The 17,931-nt window shown below is 59.2% G+C and overlaps 8 protein-coding genes across 8 annotated transcripts; 5 read left to right on the top strand and 3 right to left on the bottom strand.

Moving 5' to 3' along the window:
• Window positions 1-833: 833 nt before the first annotated feature.
• On the bottom strand, window positions 834-1,897 carry EHS24_007990 (uncharacterized protein; the record flags this gene model as incomplete). The annotated part of the gene is made up of 3 exons (XM_028623320.1): window positions 834-1,445; window positions 1,577-1,682; window positions 1,818-1,897. The coding sequence occupies 3 exons, from the start codon at window positions 1,895-1,897 to the stop codon at window positions 834-836; spliced, it is 798 nt and encodes a 265-aa protein (XP_028476253.1).
• An 867-nt stretch (window positions 1,898-2,764) lies between these two features.
• On the top strand, window positions 2,765-4,383 carry EHS24_007989 (uncharacterized protein; the record flags this gene model as incomplete). The annotated part of the gene is made up of 6 exons (XM_028623319.1): window positions 2,765-2,849; window positions 2,987-3,242; window positions 3,289-3,492; window positions 3,530-3,663; window positions 3,702-4,238; window positions 4,280-4,383. The coding sequence occupies 6 exons, from the start codon at window positions 2,765-2,767 to the stop codon at window positions 4,381-4,383; spliced, it is 1,320 nt and encodes a 439-aa protein (XP_028476252.1).
• Window positions 4,384-4,792: 409 nt separating this feature from the next.
• EHS24_007988 (uncharacterized protein) lies at window positions 4,793-6,015 on the top strand (the record flags this gene model as incomplete). Its single annotated transcript, XM_028623318.1, has 3 exons — window positions 4,793-4,993; window positions 5,079-5,472; window positions 5,630-6,015. The coding sequence occupies 3 exons, from the start codon at window positions 4,793-4,795 to the stop codon at window positions 6,013-6,015; spliced, it is 981 nt and encodes a 326-aa protein (XP_028476251.1).
• Window positions 6,016-6,697: 682 nt separating this feature from the next.
• On the top strand, window positions 6,698-8,527 carry EHS24_007987 (uncharacterized protein; the record flags this gene model as incomplete). Its single annotated transcript, XM_028623317.1, has 3 exons — window positions 6,698-7,397; window positions 7,453-7,808; window positions 7,862-8,527. The coding sequence occupies 3 exons, from the start codon at window positions 6,698-6,700 to the stop codon at window positions 8,525-8,527; spliced, it is 1,722 nt and encodes a 573-aa protein (XP_028476250.1).
• Window positions 8,528-8,673: 146 nt separating this feature from the next.
• Window positions 8,674-9,791, bottom strand: EHS24_007986 (uncharacterized protein; the record flags this gene model as incomplete). The annotated part of the gene is made up of 4 exons (XM_028623316.1): window positions 8,674-8,960; window positions 9,044-9,256; window positions 9,314-9,487; window positions 9,539-9,791. The coding sequence occupies 4 exons, from the start codon at window positions 9,789-9,791 to the stop codon at window positions 8,674-8,676; spliced, it is 927 nt and encodes a 308-aa protein (XP_028476249.1).
• Window positions 9,792-10,610: 819 nt separating this feature from the next.
• On the bottom strand, window positions 10,611-12,266 carry EHS24_007985 (uncharacterized protein; the record flags this gene model as incomplete). The annotated part of the gene is made up of 3 exons (XM_028623315.1): window positions 10,611-11,985; window positions 12,033-12,135; window positions 12,173-12,266. The coding sequence occupies 3 exons, from the start codon at window positions 12,264-12,266 to the stop codon at window positions 10,611-10,613; spliced, it is 1,572 nt and encodes a 523-aa protein (XP_028476248.1).
• Window positions 12,267-12,903: 637 nt separating this feature from the next.
• On the top strand, window positions 12,904-14,430 carry EHS24_007984 (uncharacterized protein; the record flags this gene model as incomplete). The annotated part of the gene is made up of 7 exons (XM_028623314.1): window positions 12,904-12,987; window positions 13,046-13,174; window positions 13,221-13,270; window positions 13,334-13,449; window positions 13,564-13,982; window positions 14,035-14,336; window positions 14,388-14,430. 7 exons carry the CDS (start codon window positions 12,904-12,906, stop codon window positions 14,428-14,430), a joined length of 1,143 nt encoding a protein of 380 aa, XP_028476247.1.
• A 2,145-nt stretch (window positions 14,431-16,575) lies between these two features.
• On the top strand, window positions 16,576-17,609 carry EHS24_007983 (uncharacterized protein; the record flags this gene model as incomplete). The annotated part of the gene is made up of 3 exons (XM_028623313.1): window positions 16,576-17,271; window positions 17,312-17,402; window positions 17,443-17,609. The coding sequence occupies 3 exons, from the start codon at window positions 16,576-16,578 to the stop codon at window positions 17,607-17,609; spliced, it is 954 nt and encodes a 317-aa protein (XP_028476246.1).
• Between the last annotated feature and the right edge of the window lie 322 nt (window positions 17,610-17,931).

Raw genomic sequence — 17,931 nt, 5'->3', positions numbered from 1 at the left:
AAAGTCGTACTTCTGTAAACTAGCACATGTAATGCTGTGTCGCGCTTTACATACATCCTCTGTTGCTGTCGTTTCTGCATCCCTGCTGGGCATCAATAAGAGTGTGTGGTGTTGCCTGGGGGACTGGGGCTGGGCAACCTGCTAGGTCCCAGCCGTGGTATTCTGGAGTGATCACACAGGCAGGAGCAAGCTCCCCGGGGCGCGGATACTTTTTTATATCCGGTTCCACAACAGAATCGATCCTCGGTTCACGGCCCCGGCCGTTGGACGTGTCAAGTTCAAATTGCTTTGACTTTTACTCGCTGCTTGCAGTAGCCGCTCTGCAAACACGGCCGCTCGAGTAGATATTAGAATAAGGACTATTTGACCGTTTCTATTGCTACGGGTTCATATTAGACTGGGACAGTCCATATGCCTCCTTGCGTACTACGCAGACTTGTTCTCTTCGCTACATCTCTCTATCGACCGTCCAACCAGCTACGCAGTCGTTTACAGCGTCTAGAGAGTGCTACGAGTCTCCTCTTGACAAGGACTCGTTGCGAAGCGGAGACTCGAAGTCCAGAGCGGACGAGGGTTCCGCTCTTGCAACTGTAGATCTCTGTGACGCTCAGACCACCCTCCGGTGTGTATATAAACAGCTCTGTAGACGTCTATGCATCCCCATCCTCTTTTGAAAGATACTTTGCCACCTAAAGACCATCTGTCTCGGGCTCTAAACGGCATCAAGTCCTTACATGTTGGAAATCTCTGTATACTGTGTCTCATGTTTGGCCTGTAAATCTACTTGAAGTCTACAAAAATCAACCCCCGCTACTGAATGTTACACGCATAGCTTAGTAGCTGCTCTTGTGGTTCGAGGACTGGCCGACCTTGGCGAGCTCGGCCTGCATAGCCTGGGTGATGACGCCAACGTCGGTAGCGATCGAGACCATGTCGAAGCCCTGCTCGAGGCGCTGGGCGGCCTGCTCACCGTTGGCGCAGAAGATGGCGGCAGTCTTGCCAGCGGCGTGGGCGGCAGCGAGGGTACGCGCAATAGCGGCCTGGTGCTCCTCACCGCCGAAGGGGACGTTCATCTGCTTGGACAGGTCGTAGGGGCCGATGAAGAGGACGTCGATGCCGTCGACCTTGGCAATCTCCTCGACGTTCTCGACACCGCTGCGCGACTCGATCTGGACAATGACGAGCAGAGTGGCATCTGCCTCGGCGGGGTAGTCATTCTCGGCGACGCCGAACGAGTGGCCAGAGAACATGGGGCCGTAGCCGCGGGTACCGGTGGGAGGGTACTTGTTCCACGAGACAATCTTGCGGGCGTCCTCGGCGGTGTGGCACATGGGGGTCATGACACCGTGGGCACCAGAGTCGAGGGCCCGCTTAATCATGTACTCCTCGGCGTTGGGAATGCGGACAATGGGCGAGACACCGTACTGGCGGCAGGCGTTGGCAAGCTGGACGCGTCAGCTGGTGATCCATATGGTGAAAGGTCGGACTTTGCAGACCACGGCTATGCGACGCAGAAGCCATAGCCGCCGCATGTCACGTAGCCCTCTCCTGCTATCAAAAGCGGTATTCTACTCACCTCGAAGTAGTCGGTGTCACCAATCTGGCCGTGCTCGCCGTCGATGAGGCACCAGTTGAAGCCGCCGAGGGAAACGAGCGAGCGGACGACAGTGGGGCCGGGGAAGCTGCGAGGTCAGCTAATGAAATCAAGTCAAGGTGTTGGCAGCCAACCCCATTCCATGGTGGGATCCGTCATCCCAGCAACGCTCCGTTTTTGCAAAGCCACTGGTGCCAACAACGGGCTCGTACACTCTACTCACGTGAGCCAGAAGCCAACACCCTTCTCCTTGTTGGTGAGGGCGTTCTTGAGGGTCGCGTTGGCGCGCATAGTGGAAACCATGGTGAATATGGATTAGAGAAAGAGGTGGGGTGAGTGAGGGAGAGGAAGAGAGCAAGATGGAGGTTGTACTTTAGCTGGTGGCCTCTGGCGTCTGGGTGGGCGAAGACGGGCAGCCCAGTCAGCCTTGCGTTGCCTAGCTCTCGGTCCACGGTACATCTTCGGGCCGAGAGCCGGGACCGACCCGGCCATGTCCTATACGGTCTCCAAAAGGGGGCGGGGTTCGGGTGCTCCCTGGATTGTTTCTCCCCACACCACTTCGCTTCTGCGGTCTTCAAGGGGTGATGCTCAGCCGCGTTTGCGAGCGGGGCGGACACCCGGTGCGCAGGCGCGCAGGTGGGACAGAGTGTGGAACGGAGGGTTTTCATTCGTCCTATGTGGCGGCACCAGCCGGCAAGTAGCGGCATGATTTGGTGCAACTGGTGCAACTGGTGCAACTTGTGTTTTATTTGGAGGCCAGGTCGCCGACCTTAATCAATTATATTGTCAAGGTGCTGTATCGAGGTGCTGTGATGAGTATCAGTTGAGATATTGGCGGCCTGCTGACATTAGCGTCATGCATAGTGGGAAATATGCAGTTGATGAAGAACAGTGGGTGCGCATGGCGCATTGAAGACGCCGCTGGTTGCCGACACACCCCGGGGCCACATTCTACCGAGCTCCAAAAGACGTAGGTGATCCGCCGATTGACGAATCGAACTCCGGGCAGTATTTCTGCAATTGTCCAAACCATCACTAACGTATCATTCTGTCATCGGCTCAACAGGGCCCCGCACATTTGCCACCGTTGTCGATCACGCAACGGCCAACTTTCTTGTCAGCCCAGAAGATCGAGATTCAACTCGACCTATCTCTAAAATCATAACAACCATGGCTCTGGAACGCGCACAGCTCATGCTCGACTGGCTGGTGGCGAGTGGTGGATACGTCCACCCCTCTGCCGAGCTGAGGGACGGTGAGCAGCCCGCGCGGTCCCTCCAAACTTGAGCTGACAACGTTTCTTTCACCCTTTGTTTTCACGCTTGCCTCACGTAACCGTGATCGTGACACACCTACATCAAACACACAAATATCCTCCTAAACGTAATACAGATGCCGATGCTGGCCTGTCCCTCTTTGCCACTGCCCCCATACCTGCGGACGAGCGCCTTGTCTCGTGCCCGTTCAGCGTAGCGATCACCTCATCGCTCGCCTCGGCTTCCGTGTCCGCGGCCACTGGTGTTGCCGAGTCGGAGCTCGTGTGGCCCGAGGGCGAGAAGAAGGGCCAGAAGTGGAATGAGCGCATGCTCGCTTCCGCATACATTGGCCTGCACTGGGTGTGGGATGAGAGGGAGAAGGAGGGCAAGACGTGCGTTTAGCTGCGACCTACGCGAGGACTCAGCTGACACTACCAGCCGCCCTGCCTCGCTCGTTCATGGCCCCTACGTTGCCGCCCTCCCTACCACAGAAGAGCTGACCACCCCACTCTACTTCAACCCCACCGAGCGTGCCATGCTCGCCGGCACCAACCTGGCTGGTGCTGTCGCTGACCGTGAGCGCGAGTGGGGTGCTGAGGCCGACGTTGTCCGTGCCGTGCTCAAGGAGGACGGCCTTACTTGGTAAGTGCTTTAACGACTTCCTTAAGCTCACTCTCAGGGACCGTTATCTTGCTGTTGCCACGTACCTCTCGTCCCGCGCGTTCCCCAGCCGTCTCCTCCGTCTGCCGGACGAGGAGACGGACGACGATGGAGTGAGCCCCGTGCTCCTCCCTGGCGTTGACATGCTTAACCGTGGGTTCACCAGACTCTTGAATGATCTGACCCAGCAGATGCCCGTGGTCAGCCTATCCTCTGGCTCTCATCGCGCGTTCCCTCCAAGGACGGCGACATTTCCGCCATCTCCCTCCGCACCGCTGCCGCGCATGAGAAGGACGCCGAGCTCTTCAACAACTACGGAGCAAAGCCCAATGAGGAGCTCCTTCTCGGCTACGGCTTTGTCCTCCCTTCCAACCCCGACGACACTGTCGTTCTCCGTCTCGGTGGTGCTCCCCCTGCTGCCGCTGCCAGGCTACAGGCCAAGGGCCTTGACGCAACCGAGCGCTTTGCGGTTGGCCGTGATGGCGTGCTCCCTCAGGGCCTCCTGCAGGTTATGCGCACCATGTCTGGCGAGGAGGAGCACGAGTGCGACGACGACGAGGACGAGCATGCCCACCACGAGGCTGAGGAGAAGGGCCTCAACCTTGAGCTCGATGTTCTGGGTATGCTTGGCGAGATGCTTGAGGATAAGCTCGAGACTCTCGGACGCGAAGTGGAGACCAAGGGAGCGCGTCCCCGCGTTGTTGCCATGGTTGAGGAGTACCGCCAGGGTGAGCTTGCGCAAGAACGGGCACCAAGCTAACAGAGCCAGGCCAGGCGGACATTCTTACTTCTGCTCTCGACAAGCTCGGTGAGCGTATTGACCGCATCGAGAGCCTCATGAGCGAGGGCCTCGAGTGCCCCTGCGGTTGTTAATAGACATGTGTAGATATGAATACTTGGGTCTAGGCGACATGCTGCAGTTGGCAGAGCCACATGTTGGCTGGTCCCACAATATGCGGTATTGCGGTTCATTTGTGATGGGGCCTGTTCTCCCGTGCCCTTCCCTGACCGTCGTGCGTGCCCTCAGATCATTCAGACAGTCCATCACGTCAAACGGCTCAATATCGCTGCGGGACGAGTTCGGCATTGCCGAAAATCAGTTCGGTCCGATCCCGTAACCTTGCTCCCGAGTCGCAAGTCGGCCCGTTCAACAGAATGGTACTGGCCTTACTTGGAGCCTCTGGCATACATCTTCCTGCACACTCACTCAAGACAACGCACTCAACACCTTGCTACTCGTACTTTTCGCCTTTTCCATCCTCCTTGTCTTGTACTGCTCACCATGCCCGCCGACGTCGCCCCTCTTCCCGCCGGCATTTACTGCCCGGTCATTACCTTCTTCGATGACTCGGCCGCGCAGGCGCTGGACCTGAAGCTGCATGAGCAGCACTGTGAGATGCTCGCTGCCGCCGGATGCCACGGTGTAGTGGTCATGGGCAGCACTGGAGAGGCTGTGACACTGAGCCGTGAGGAGCGCAAGCAGGTGAGTGGAGCGGAGCGGTGGGTGGTCTTGGTGACCGTTTCACCGCAACACCGCCATCTCCTCAGCTCAGTAACTGACTTTGCAGCTCGTCCGCGGTGCCAAGGCCGCTGTCTCGCGTGCCGCCCTGCCCAACTCCCCTGGCCTCATCATCGCCGGCACCGTCGGCGCCCAGTCCACCCAGCAGGCCATCGAGTTGGCCGTTGACGCCGCTGCCGAGGGCGCCGACTACATTCTCGTGCTCCCCCCTTCCTACTACCCCGGCCCCATGACCAACGACGCCCTCCAGGGATTCTTTGAGGATGTTGCCGACGCGTCCCCCATTCCCCTCATCATCTACTCGTACCCTGCCGTGTCTGGCGGCATTAACATGGACACCGACCTGCTCGGCGCCTTGGCCCGTCACCCCCGCATCGTGGGCATCAAGCACACTGACCACGATGTCGGCAAGATCGCTCGTTTGGCTGCTCAGGACTTTGGATGTGAGTTGGACTGGGAGAGAGTGGCTGTCGGCAAAGAAGTCAAGTCACCCGTTACGCCGCCTGTTTGCAGTCTGCTGCGAGCATTGGGGGCTGGTCTCAGAGCATCATCCCACTCATTGTGCTACAATCATAAGAACCATAAGCTGACCTACCACAGCTCCATTCACTGTCCTCGGTGGTGCGACCGACTACATCCTCGGCACTCTGGCTTACGGTGGCGAGGGAGCCATCACTGGTATGGCCAACGTCGCTCCCCGCGTCTGTGTCGAGATCTTCAACCTGTACAACGCAGGCAAGCACGCCGAGGCTCTCAAGTACGCGTCGGTGGTCAGCCGTGCGGAGTGGTCTCTCGGTCGCGGCGGTATCCTCGGCACCAAGTGGGCCGTCACCTACGCCAACGGCTACCCGGAGAAGAGCGCCTTGGCGCGCAAGCCTCTGCCCCTCTGCCCCGAGGCGGCCAAGGCCTACGTCCGCAGCGAGTGCGAGGGCGTGCTTGCGCTTGAGAAGGAGCTGGCCAAGGCCGCTGGTGTTAACGGTGTGTAATAGATAACGTTTGATTGCGTGAAATGTAATAGAAGCGTCGGCTGTTTAACATCGGAGGTGGACAAACGCCACGGACCCACCGACTGCCCGTCTCCGCTTATGCGAGGAAGAACAACGGCCACCTTTATAGCCGTTGCTTAGGACAGTTCCCACATCGCACTAAAGCACAACGTTCTCGACATTTACGTGTGGTCGGCTCTGGCGCTCTGGGCGTACGTGCATCACAACGTCCGAACACCTATTGGTTCTTGGGCAAGACCTCGGTGATCAGCGAGCACCCGGTACGGCACGATCTGCCATCTGTTGGCGGGTGCAAGGTGTGCGTGTGCGTTGCATGTGTTGCTGCTTCTGGCTCATTTTCGCAAGCCTCTCCGACTGCCAAACGCCACCCAACACCCGTATCCCGCAACACATGCGTATACGCACTTGTACTAGTGTGTCTGCAACGCACGGGGTGCGAGATACCCACTGTCAATCCATCACGTTAGCAAACGTCCAACGCTGGTAACAGCCTGCCTAGCGATTCATCCACCGCCGGCAACACTTACCATCCGGTGGGGCCTCTAGCTTCTCACTTAAGACTCCTCTGGGACCCCGTGGGTTCCCCTCTTGGACCCCCTCCCGTCGACCTCTTCATCCCACTTCTCCGCACGCACGACACTCCCTACTCCCACGCTCCTCCATGTCGTCTCTCGTAGCTATGGCCACATCGATTACGAGCGGGGCGCTTGCCAAGATGGACGCCCACCCCATCCTCACCGCCCTTGGCAGTGCGATCTTGCTCTTTGTCGCTTTGGTGATCTACATAGCTTGGGAGAATGCCACCATTCCGTACGCCAACCTCCCTGGCCCGCCTACGGAGAGCTTCATCTGGGGTAACCTTCGAGAGGTCTTTGAGAGCATGCCGTCCCTGGCTCAGCGCCGATGGATGAACGAGCACGGCGACACGGTCCGATACAGCATGCTCCTCAGCAAGCCCAGGCTGTGCACCCGGGACATTACCGCCATGTCGTTCATGCTCCAGCACGACAGCGACTTTCCCAAGCCTTACTTCCTTCAGAACATTTTGGGCAAAACCACGGCCCCGCTGGGCCTCCTCGTCACGGAGGGTGCAGTGCACCACCGGCAGCGCCGTGTGCTCAACCCTGCGTTTGGACCGGCATCTGTGAAGGGGATGGACCCCATCTTCTTTGACAAGGCTTACGAGCTCCGCGACAAGTTGGTCTCTATTCTCCACGGCGAGAGCAACGATGTGCCCTCGCCCACTCCCCCTGCCCCCGGCGACGAGGCCAAGGGCGGCCGCAAGATGGATATCTCCAAGTACCTCGCCCAGACCACCCTCGACGTTATCGGTCTTGCCGGCTTTGATTATGACTTCCATGGTGAGGGGTCCCTGTATCGGTTAGGTCGCCCCTGCACACTGTCCTAACCGTCCAGCGCTGGCTCAGACGCACAACGACCTCGCAGAGGCAATCTTCCACCTCTTCAGCGAGGGACAGGCGCTCACAAAGCTTAACATTCTGTACAACTTCTTCCCGTGGATCGCCTACTTTTACGTCTCGCCCGCTCGTCGCACCATCCTGGACGCGACCGAAAAGCTGAAGCAGTACGGTATCGAGTTTGTGCGGCGCAAGCGGCGCCAGATCCAGGCCGAGTATTCTGGCCAGGTCGAGAAGGGATCCATCGTCGGCCGCGACCTCCTCACGCTGCTCATGAAGGCCAACATGTCTTCCGACCTCCGCCCAGACCAGAAGCTTACCGACGCCGAAGTGGTGGCGCAGATTGTTACTTTTGTCCGTGTCACCTGAGCGATGGGCCTGATGTGCTACCCCAGCTGACAATCCAGATCCTTGCTGGTAACGAGACGTCCTCCACTGCGCTCACCTGGCTCCTGTACCGCCTGTCCCAGAACCCAGACATCCAAAAGAAGCTGCGTGACGAGCTTCTCGGCGTCCCCGACGACCGCCCAGACCAGGACGCGATGAACGCCCTCCCTTACCTCGACAAGGTTGTCCGCGAGATTCTCCGCTTTGACGGCCCTGTTCCCGGAACGGAGCGCTGCGCAGCTCGCGACATTGTCATCCCTCTCGGCCAGCCCGTTCGCGGCCGCGACGGCACGCTCATTGACGCTGTCACCGTGCCCAAGGGTACGGAGATTAGCTTTGGCATCATGGAGGTCAACCACTCCAAGGATATCTGGGGCGACGACGCCGACCGCTTCAACCCGGACCGCTACGACCGCGCCGGCTTGCCCATGAAGAGCGTGCCGGGAGTGTACGGCAACCTCCTCACGTTCCTTGGTGGACCGCACAACTGTATCGGATACCGCTTTGCGCTTGCTGAAATCAAGGCGGTGTTGTTCGTCCTGGTCCGCAATTTCACGTTTGATATCCTCCCCTCGGCGCCTGTCATTGAGCCCAAGACTACCATCGTCATGCGACCCCGCGTTGTGGGAGAAGAAGAGGCAGGACTCCAGATGCCCCTCCTGATCCGCGAGTACATTGACGAGTAAAGAGCGAGAAAAGAAGAAAGAATGGAAATAAGTAAAACATTTTTAAGTGGCGAGCGTCGAGCTCGTTCGTCAATAGTTCAGCAGTAGTGCCACTCTGTATGTGAATAATCGTTCCAGACCACCACACTGCATCGAGCGTGTTACGCTTAGACAAAAGTGGCCTTGACCGCCGGGGTGTGGGCAATCCACTCGGCAAAGTCATAGTCCTCGGGCACCAGCGCCCTCGACGCGGAGCAGTCTGGGTTGATACCGCCGTCGAGAATGGCGAGGTAGTTGAGGTACAGCTCCTCGGGGAGCGACTTTCTGTACTCTTCCGACATGAACTTGTCGCGGGTGAGGCCGTCCGTCACAATCTTCTTGCCCGTGTGGGCCGAGAGCTTCTCAGCCATGACCTTGGGCGTGTTGGCCTCGCCCTTGCACTCGATGACCTTGCCTGTGGGGAAGAGTTGTCAGCTCAGCCTCGCCGAGGCTTGCTTGAACGCTGTCCAAATGCAAGCTGTGGGTGTCGGCACTTACCAGTGTACTTTTGCGTGTTGTTCAGAGCGTAACGCACCCACAGGCCGATCTGCTCGACCGCAAAGCCGACCATGGGCGCGTTGTCGGGCATGGGGAACGACACGACAATCTCGTCGCCAACCGTCTTGCGCGGGAAGAGGAGCACGTTGGAATAGTACCACGACGCCTGGACGCCGATCCACTTGTACCCCATGTCGTTGAGGTAGTTGACCACTGGGGAATGGTTTAGCACGGCGTGGACAGTGGGAAAAGGTCTTTTTGGGTACGTACCGACCTGCTTGGATTCGCAGTGGGGGATGTCAAAGTTGGGCTCAAACGACGGGAGGGTCGAAAAGACAATGTGCTCGACTCCCTGGCGCTGGCAGGCGTCTGCGGCGCCAATGTTCTGGCGGACTTCGTGCTCCTTGGCCTCGGTGGGGTTGGAGCCGTTGTACCACTGCCAGACTGGGACCGTGTCAGCTAAGCGAAGCACTATGAAGCTGGTAGGGCACTCACAGTTGGCATTGAGGAAGACGGCGTAGGCGCCCTTGAGGGCATCCTCGTAGCTGTGGGGGTCCTCGAGGTCACCCGTGGTAAGGAGGACGCCGCGTACCGCCATGTCCTGAGCCTTCTTGGACGTGGAGTCACGAACCACACCCCAGACCTCCCAGGTGCCGGGCGTGTCGGCGAGGAGGGCGCGGGCGACGCTGCCGCCCTGTTCACCAGTGACGCCGAAGACCACCACTTTCTTGGGGCCGAGACCGAACATTGATAATAAGGCTGGCGATTGAGGAGTCGAAGTGTTGAGAGGAGTTGAAGGAGCTGAAGGAGTCGAAGGAGTCGAAGGGTTGGAAGGAGTCCGTCGACTTGATGAGATGAGATGGGAGAGCAAGGGGATCATGCCGGACCTAATATATATGTACAAACTACTGACTAAATGTATGGGTGGCAGGAGGATGCTTACCTATGCCGTGGCTCATTTCGCTTGGCTTCTCAACTGTGTGACACGGAAAGAACAAGGAAGGTCGTGGATCATTTACCTGTTCTCCCAGCGATTTGGTAGTCGCCATCTACAGCGACGTTGCATTATGTTGTGCAGGTGATATCGCCAGGCACCCGAAGCCGTGAGACCTGGCACGCATGGAGATGACGCAAGAGTACACTCCCGACTTTGCGGTCACAGCTGAGGGTGTGAGACGATTAGTCCCAGTCTTGCCGCTGCTAGCCGATATCAACGGCCGCCGGCACTGACATTCCGCCACGCCGGAGGCCGTGTCCTTAGTGGCCATGCGGTCTGTCAAGCGACACTGGGGCATCTTTGTCACCTTCACACACCGCCCGGTCTCTAGTAAACGGCATGGTGTGGTCAGCATCGGGCAAGGCGGTGTATCGCCGAGGATGCTCACATAAGCGTTCTGCAAGTGGTGTACCTCTAGGGCGGTCATTGGATCACTGGTGCATCGGCACGGAAAATATGAAGCAATTAGTCGAAAACCCAACCGAAATTGCTCAGCCGCGCCTTCACGAGTTGACATCCACACAATAGCTTCTCATCCTCACACACACACCTTCTAATCTCACTCATTCTTTACTTTGACTCCTCCAGCTCGTGATGCTCGCAGTGGCGCCAGAAGAAGGGCAGGCTGTGGACCCAGTGTATAGCGTGAGCGAGGCCGTGGCACGCTTTGCACCGGATGGCATCGCACCTGGCGACCGTGCCGCCCGAAAGTGGGTGCTGGATGGCGTGCTGGAAGTTCTGGGAGGGACCGGCCAGCGTGGATGCCTGTGACGCCGACATGTCGGCGAGGGTGGTGGCCGAGTTTTGGAACGGGGTAAGCGCCGGTGGGTCTTGGGGGTCCGCGACAGCCGCGGTCACTTGCGCCACGACCTCTTGGAACTCGTCGTCATCACTGTACAGAGTGCCCGGGAGCTGGCTGGGGCCCGGCTGCGGGGACAGGGCTGGAATGTGACTGGCGTTGCGGGAGGTCGCAGCGCTGGCCTTGGTCATGAACTCCTTGACGCTCCGCTCGGGGGCCGGGGTGGCTTCAGGCGATGGCGATTTGGAGGGTGAGGGCATTTTGGAGTGCTCCTGGGTCGATGGTGGAAAGTGAGAAGAGGTCTGGGAGGGTCTCGACGAAGGTCCTGCCTCCTGGAAGGGTGAACCAAGCCCAAAGGACGGTTGGCCAAAAGCACTAGGGGCAGACCCCATCCTAGCCCAGCTGCCAATGGACCATGTCCCATACTTGTCGTTGTCGTTGGCGCCGACGTTTGGCGCCCGGTTGGGATCGGGGCGCTCGTTCTTCTGTTTCTTGCGCGCTTGCCCATGTCCGCTGACCGGGGTGGGGCTGCGGCGTTTAACTCCCTTTCCCTTATCCAGACGACGGGCGGGGATCTCTTCAGAGTCGGTCGAGGGCAGGTGGGAGACCATTGGCGTGTCCGAGTCAATGAAGTGTGTGGCGGCCGTAGAAGCGCGCGACCCTTGGCTGTTGCGGAGAGTGGTCTGAGAGTGGGCCCTTTTCTTGGCCAGTGCGGCCTCCTTGAAAGGGTGGGGACTATGGCTGTCGGTTTCAATCTCGTCATCGTCCTCGTTGTCGGCATCGGACTGGGCGGACTGAGCAGAACCTTCCGCCTCGGCGGGGAGTCTGCTGATGTGCTCCAACGCCGCAGCCTGGGTCACTTTGGGGATGCTTGGAGGGGAAGGAGGGTCACTGTCAATGTCGCTGTCAATGTCGCTGTCTAGTGATGGGGAGAGATCCCGAGTGGCGACATTGTTCAAGGGACCGGGGGTCCTGGAATTGTCAACTGCCCAACGCGGGTGGGAGCGCATTGAGCTGGGTGGGCTGGGGAGCTGCGGGGGTGGCGACGGCGTACGCAGGTCGACAATCTCGATGATATCGGCAGCCTGGCGGGCATTATCGTTTCCACCGACCGATCCACGTGCGAGGAGGACATATCCGACCTTGCTGGATACGAGTTAGCATCTGGTCACAAAACGCAAGGGTCCCCTTACCGCTTTTGAGCCTTCTTGGGAAGAGGCTTGCGGGGCTTGGGGGTGGTCGCAGGGGTGGTTGCGGGAGGTTGGGGAGGCAACATGCCAGCGTCCATCCGGGGGTCTGGGCGTGAGCGACACGAGAATGGAACAAGACGTACGGTCCTTGACAAAGTGCTTCTCGAGCCACTTCCACCTCTGGTAGTGCTTGCGGCATACGGGGCAGCTGTGAGCGACTGGAGCTCTGTCTGCCATGGTGAAGGAGACGTGGGTGTAGTTGAAGATGAATGGGAGAGACGTGAGAATGTCAAGTAGTGTGAAGAGGGGGGCGCGTCCGTGTGACCTGCGCAGAGCACCGACTGCTCATCACGAGAGAACACAGAGAGCAGGATGCCACTCGCGCCCCTAATCGCTGCCACATGATGGTGGATGAGGGATGGGTGATTTCTAATGCTCAATGACGTCACTGAAATAAGACAATTAGACTTTCATTCAAATTCTAATCGGTCATCCATTGTAATACCGTATCTCCGTAGGGTGAGGCAATTTGACCGTGGGAGAGTCCGGCGGCAATCCAGAGCCGGGGGCCCAAGCCAGACGTGTGCCCCGCCACCGCCCACGCGCGCGCATGCAGCGGTCGCCCCCCCATCGGGTGTGTGTGAGTGTGTGGTGCTGGCAGCTGGCAGCCCGCCGGCCGCTCGTCGTCGTCTTCTCTCGTCCACCATGTTCCCTTCTTCTTTCTTCAGACTCTCCACGACAACATACATCAGAGTACAAGCAGGGCACTCACAGCTCGCAAAGACTACATCCCACCCACACCTCCACCCCCCTTCGTGCGCCAAAGACTACCCCCCGCGTTCAAGCTCGCACGCGACCTTCAATCCCCCTCACCATGTCCGCTACCACTACCGAGACCACCCCCGCGGCTGCCGGCCCCGCCGCCGCCTCTCCCGTCCCCGAGGTCGAGGGACACAGGGTGAGTTCTTGTACCACCTGTACAGCAACGTACGAGTGGCTGGACCCAGCGTGCACAGCCCATGCGATGGTGCTGGCGCGCGCGATGGCCGGCCCGGCCCATTCGGGAAATGGGGGGAAGGCAGGAGGGAAGATGGGAACGTGCACTGATGGCATCACAGGTCTATGTCGGTAACCTCGCGTTCACTGTAGGTTCAAGCTTGTGCTGAAGATGACACCCAAGCTGACTTGCAGGCTACCGAGGAGCAGGTCAAGGAGCACTTTGACAAGGTTGGCGGTGAAATGTGAGCGGCACAGCTTAAGAGCTCTGGCCGAACTCGGGACCGTAAGCTGACCCTCCTGCGCAGCGTCTCAGTGATTCTCCCCACCCGTCACAAGAGCCGTCGCCCCGCTGGCTACGCCTTTGTCACGTTCAAGGACGAGGCCGACGCCAACAAGGCGGTCGAGACGCTCAACGAGACTGGTGCGTTCTTAAACGAACATGCGTTCCGCGTTGCTACTGAGGTCCCGTGCCTTGTCGACGTCATACCGTGTGCGATGTCCATCGGGCATACATTTCGCTGACACTTGGGCGCAGAGATTGGCGAGCGCAAGATCCAGCTCGAGGTCGCTCGCTCCAAGGAGGAGAATGCCGAGCGCAAGTCGGTCATCCTCGAGAAGCGTCGCGAGGCCAAGGCGACCAAGGAGCCCAAGGAGGCCCAGGCTGCCGACGCCGCCGCCGAGACCAGCGAGGACAAGTCGGCCGACAAGGCTGACAAGCCCAAGAAGAAGTCGGCCAAGAAGGCTGGTCGTCGCCGTGGTCCCGAGGACGGCGACGACGCTGCCGAGGCTGAGGCCACTGGTGAGGCTGCTCCTGCCGCCACCAAGACCAGGAAGGCCCGGGCACCCAAGCAGCCAAAGGAGGGCGCCAACGGTGACGAGGCCGCCGAGAAGAAGGCCAAGGCCGAGCCTGCCGAGCGCAAGCCCCGCCTCCAGCTTACCGGCGAGACTAGCAAGGTGAGCTTTGATCTTGTCGGGATGTGTTGGTTGCAGAGACTAACCTGTCCAGACCACCGTCTTTGTCGCCAACCTTCCCTTCACGATTGACGACGAGGGCCTCAGTGCCCTCTTCACCGACCTGTCCATCAAGGTCAAGACCGCTCACGTTATCCGTGGCCTCCGCCGCCTTCCCGGCCGTCGTCCCTTCCGCGGCTCCAAGGGCTTTGGCTTTGTCGAGCTCGACGACCCCACCCAGCAGCAGGAGGCCGTCGAGAAGATCAACGGCTCGGCTATTGGTGACCGCACCATCACTGCCAAGATTGCCCAAGAGATGAAGCCCATTGAAGAGATCCAGGCTGAGGCCGACAAGGCGTGAGTGTTCAAGCTGAGCTGTAGTTCGCACACCCAGCTGACAAGCACCAGCGACGCCGAGGCTGAGAAGGCCGAGACCGCCGCCGCGGCCTAATGACCTGCATAGTTTTCCGAATCATTGTGCACGTTGCTGGACCTTGGACCAGCAACCCCACAAAAAATCAAATCCATTTGTATATATTAACAGGCACTCAATCGTCTCGCGACCGTCATCTCCATAGGGCCTCTTGCTGGCCTATTATGATCATGTACTGAGTGGGACCCAGAGCGTCTACAGAGATCAGAGAGCCGGATCGTTGGGCCGAGTATAACAGGGTGTTGTGGCCCAGGACGTGTATGGTATGCGAAAGCTGACGTCGAGGGAGGACCCCTGAGAAACGATATTGAATCAGTGGCGTTTGCATTAAAGGCTCTAGACGAGATGGGTTACGGCGAGCGAATGCGTGTGAATGCGTTTAGTGGGTGTCTGAAACGAGCCACCGAGAGAGCACGTTGAATGGCGATGGCCAGGAATCCAAGAGGCTCTCCGTCATGCTTCATCAGTACCACTGTATACGCCTGCAGAGAGGGAGGAGGCCGTTGTCTGCGTTATCGCGATAGATGGCTGCTTTCCTTTCTTCGAGACGCGCTCGCTCGCGTTGGAGGCCCTGACGAGGAAATATGGCGCGCCGCACGCGGCGACCCTTGTTAGATCGGCTCGCTCAGAGAGCCGCCAGTTGTCGCCTGGTGCACTGGGCTGGTGAGGCCGTAGTGGATGAACTGATCACTGCTGCAGCTGGGGGGCTGACTATGGGGTGGGTTCATAGTGACCACCGGCGCATGCAGCTTTGGCACACGATCACGCAGCCTTTTTAGACGTCCACTGGGCCACTAAGCGCCACACAATGTGCCGAAGAGTCTTCCGGCCTTGAACTTGGCAGCGTCAGCCTGACGGATCGTAAGCTTGTTCCTGCTGGCCCAACCCAGCGCCCAGGAAATGGTGTGCCGAGCGAGGGGCTGTTGCTACTAAATATGAGGGCAGAGAGCGCGCAGAGTGGGAGAGACCCACGAAACAAGATACGTGCCTTGCATGCGGACCGGCGTACGTCCTCCCGATCAGAGCGGCGCGTCCAACGAACGACAGTGGTGTGAGCGTCTGCGACGTGTGAAGTGCAGGATCCCTGGGCGCTGGGATGTTCACTGCTGTCACGATCTGCAAAGCTGCTTCTGGCCGCGCCATCCGGTTGCGTGCAACAGGCTGTAAGGACACCTCTTCGCTGGTACGCTGGTGTGTCGATCGGGCGGACGGGACCGCGGTGTGGCCGGTGGCTGGTGGACGCCCCTCTGCCGTTTGTGTTTCGGCAGCGACCCACAATCAGATCTCAGAATCCATCGTCCAGGAGATGACAATTTTGGTGTGTTTTCGCGTTGACGCTAGTGGTGACGCTACCGCACATGCATCGCGTTTTGCAAAACCGTCGTGCCCAATGAACACTCTACACATCTATATCGTTCACTCTTTTCCACTCTCTCAACTTGATCATCCATCTCCCTTCACCACCTCCAGCATCCACCCATCCTCGTTTTGTTTTCGTCGTCCGATTCCACGACCAGATCTCGTTCTCACTCAGAACCTTAACATTGCCGGGCTCTGCCCAACGTCGCGCTACCACCACTTTACCCTTCTATCCCTCTCGCCCACTTCCCTCCTTGTCAGCCTCAATTTCCCTTCCCCCACCACGTACGCGTCACCTACAGCTTCGATCAGCTGGACACGTCCGACAAGTGCTGCTGTCCACCTCTCCTTTCCCATTCACAACAAACACACACCATCCCATCGCAAAGCAGTCGTCTTGACCTTTGGACTGTGTTTCCCCTCGACTGTGCATCGGTCTCACAGCAGCGTCCCAGAGATACAGCAACAGACCGTTCACGTGACGCCAGGGTTCACGTCCACCGTCCCCCCGCCCGCACACCTGCCATCCCCCCCTGCCTGTTCCAGGACGCGCGAGTGGACCCTCACGACGACGCGAGGTACATTTCGACACAAGAGGAACCAGAAAGACGTTTTCACAACAACACACCCACCTCCCTTCCCACTCAACAGTAAACACTGTGCGTGATTCTCTGGCATTCAAGACGGCGGCCATTGTTATCCGCCTTCCCACCCCTGCTCCACGTCTAGCCTCGAGCCCGAGCGAGATCTGGATCCTGTAGACACCGTCGTTACAGACGACCACATATTCAACGCCCACAACGCATGGAGAGCCCATTCCAGCGTCGCCCATTGTCGACTGCCGCCACGTCGTTTGTGCACGCCATGCCTCACCCATTCTCCAAGCCCGAGGGCCTCCCTCTGCCCACCGGCGCCCGCCGCTCGGCGGCACCACGCTCAACTTCGCCGCTCCTCCGACGACGCTGGGTCCTGGGTCTGATGGCCATTGCGACGATCATGGTCTTTTCGTTGATGACGAGCTCGCACACGTACGACGTGGGGCTCGATGACCACGACACTGTGGCTGCGGGCCAGCGGCGCGCCCCAGTGGCTGTCGACCCGACCCGCTACGGCACGCCAGGCAGCAAGGGCGGCTACGAGCGCGAGCAGAACGTCTTGGACGAGGGAGACATCTTGTCCGAAAACGAGTTGGCCGTCGACAGCGAGATTGAGATTCACCGTACGCCCGAGGAGGCGGCGGCATACGAGGCCGCGCAGGTCAAGGCGGCCCAGGACGCCGAGGACACCAAGACGGCGCAGCTGCGCGTCCTCATCTGGTGGCTGTACAACCACGGCGAGTTCCCGGAGAGCTACGGCGGCGTGCCCTCTGCCGAGGCACTGGACGGCATGGGCGCCGACGGCCTCGAGAAGAAGCTGCTCGCCCTCGACGACACGTCCGAGTTTTACGAGGGCTGGGAGGAGAATGCCACCCACACTGCCCGCGTCACAGTCTTCTCAAAGGTGGGTTCCGGGTAGTCTTGACTTGTACTAACCAGTGCAGAGCTACTGCCCCTACTCGCGCAAGGCCAAGGGTATCCTCAACCAGTACCACATCAGTCCCTATCCCTACATTGTCGAGCTGGACCAGCGTCGTGAGTTTCGAAACAGACGAATTAAACTCACACCATACAGCCGACGGACACCACATCCAAGATATGCTCCAGCTCCTCACCGGCCGCCGCACCGTCCCCAACGTCATTGTCGACTTTGCCTCGTTGGGCGGTTCCGACGAGATCACCCTCCTCCACGGCGAGGGCGTGCTGCAGAAGCGCCTTGTCAACTACCACCTCATCACCTAGGCTTGATCCTTGCTTCGTTCTTCATTCCCTCACCACCTCGCCTCTCGGACTATACAACGGTACACCCTCGTCTCTACAGTACCCCTACGCCCCCATGCCCCACGCTAGACTCGCCACTTTACCCAAGCGGCCACACGATCCCGATTCCGCTCCCGACCAGACCTCGTCCTCGGACTCTACACCCCAGGTTGTTGTACAGCGCCGCCGCGCGTGCGCGCGCGAACACTGCGTCATATGCATGTCCTGTCACATGGCCAGCGGCAGACGAGGGGTAGGGAGTGTGGCGAAAGGGAGATGAAACTAACATACGCTCATGGCTGAC

The sequence above is a fragment of the Apiotrichum porosum genome, assembly GCF_003942205.1.
Source record: "Apiotrichum porosum strain DSM 27194 chromosome Unknown scaffold_6, whole genome shotgun sequence".
Taxonomy (NCBI): Eukaryota; Fungi; Basidiomycota; class Tremellomycetes; order Trichosporonales; family Trichosporonaceae; genus Apiotrichum; species Apiotrichum porosum.
This window is presented reverse-complemented; position numbering and strand designations above follow the sequence as displayed.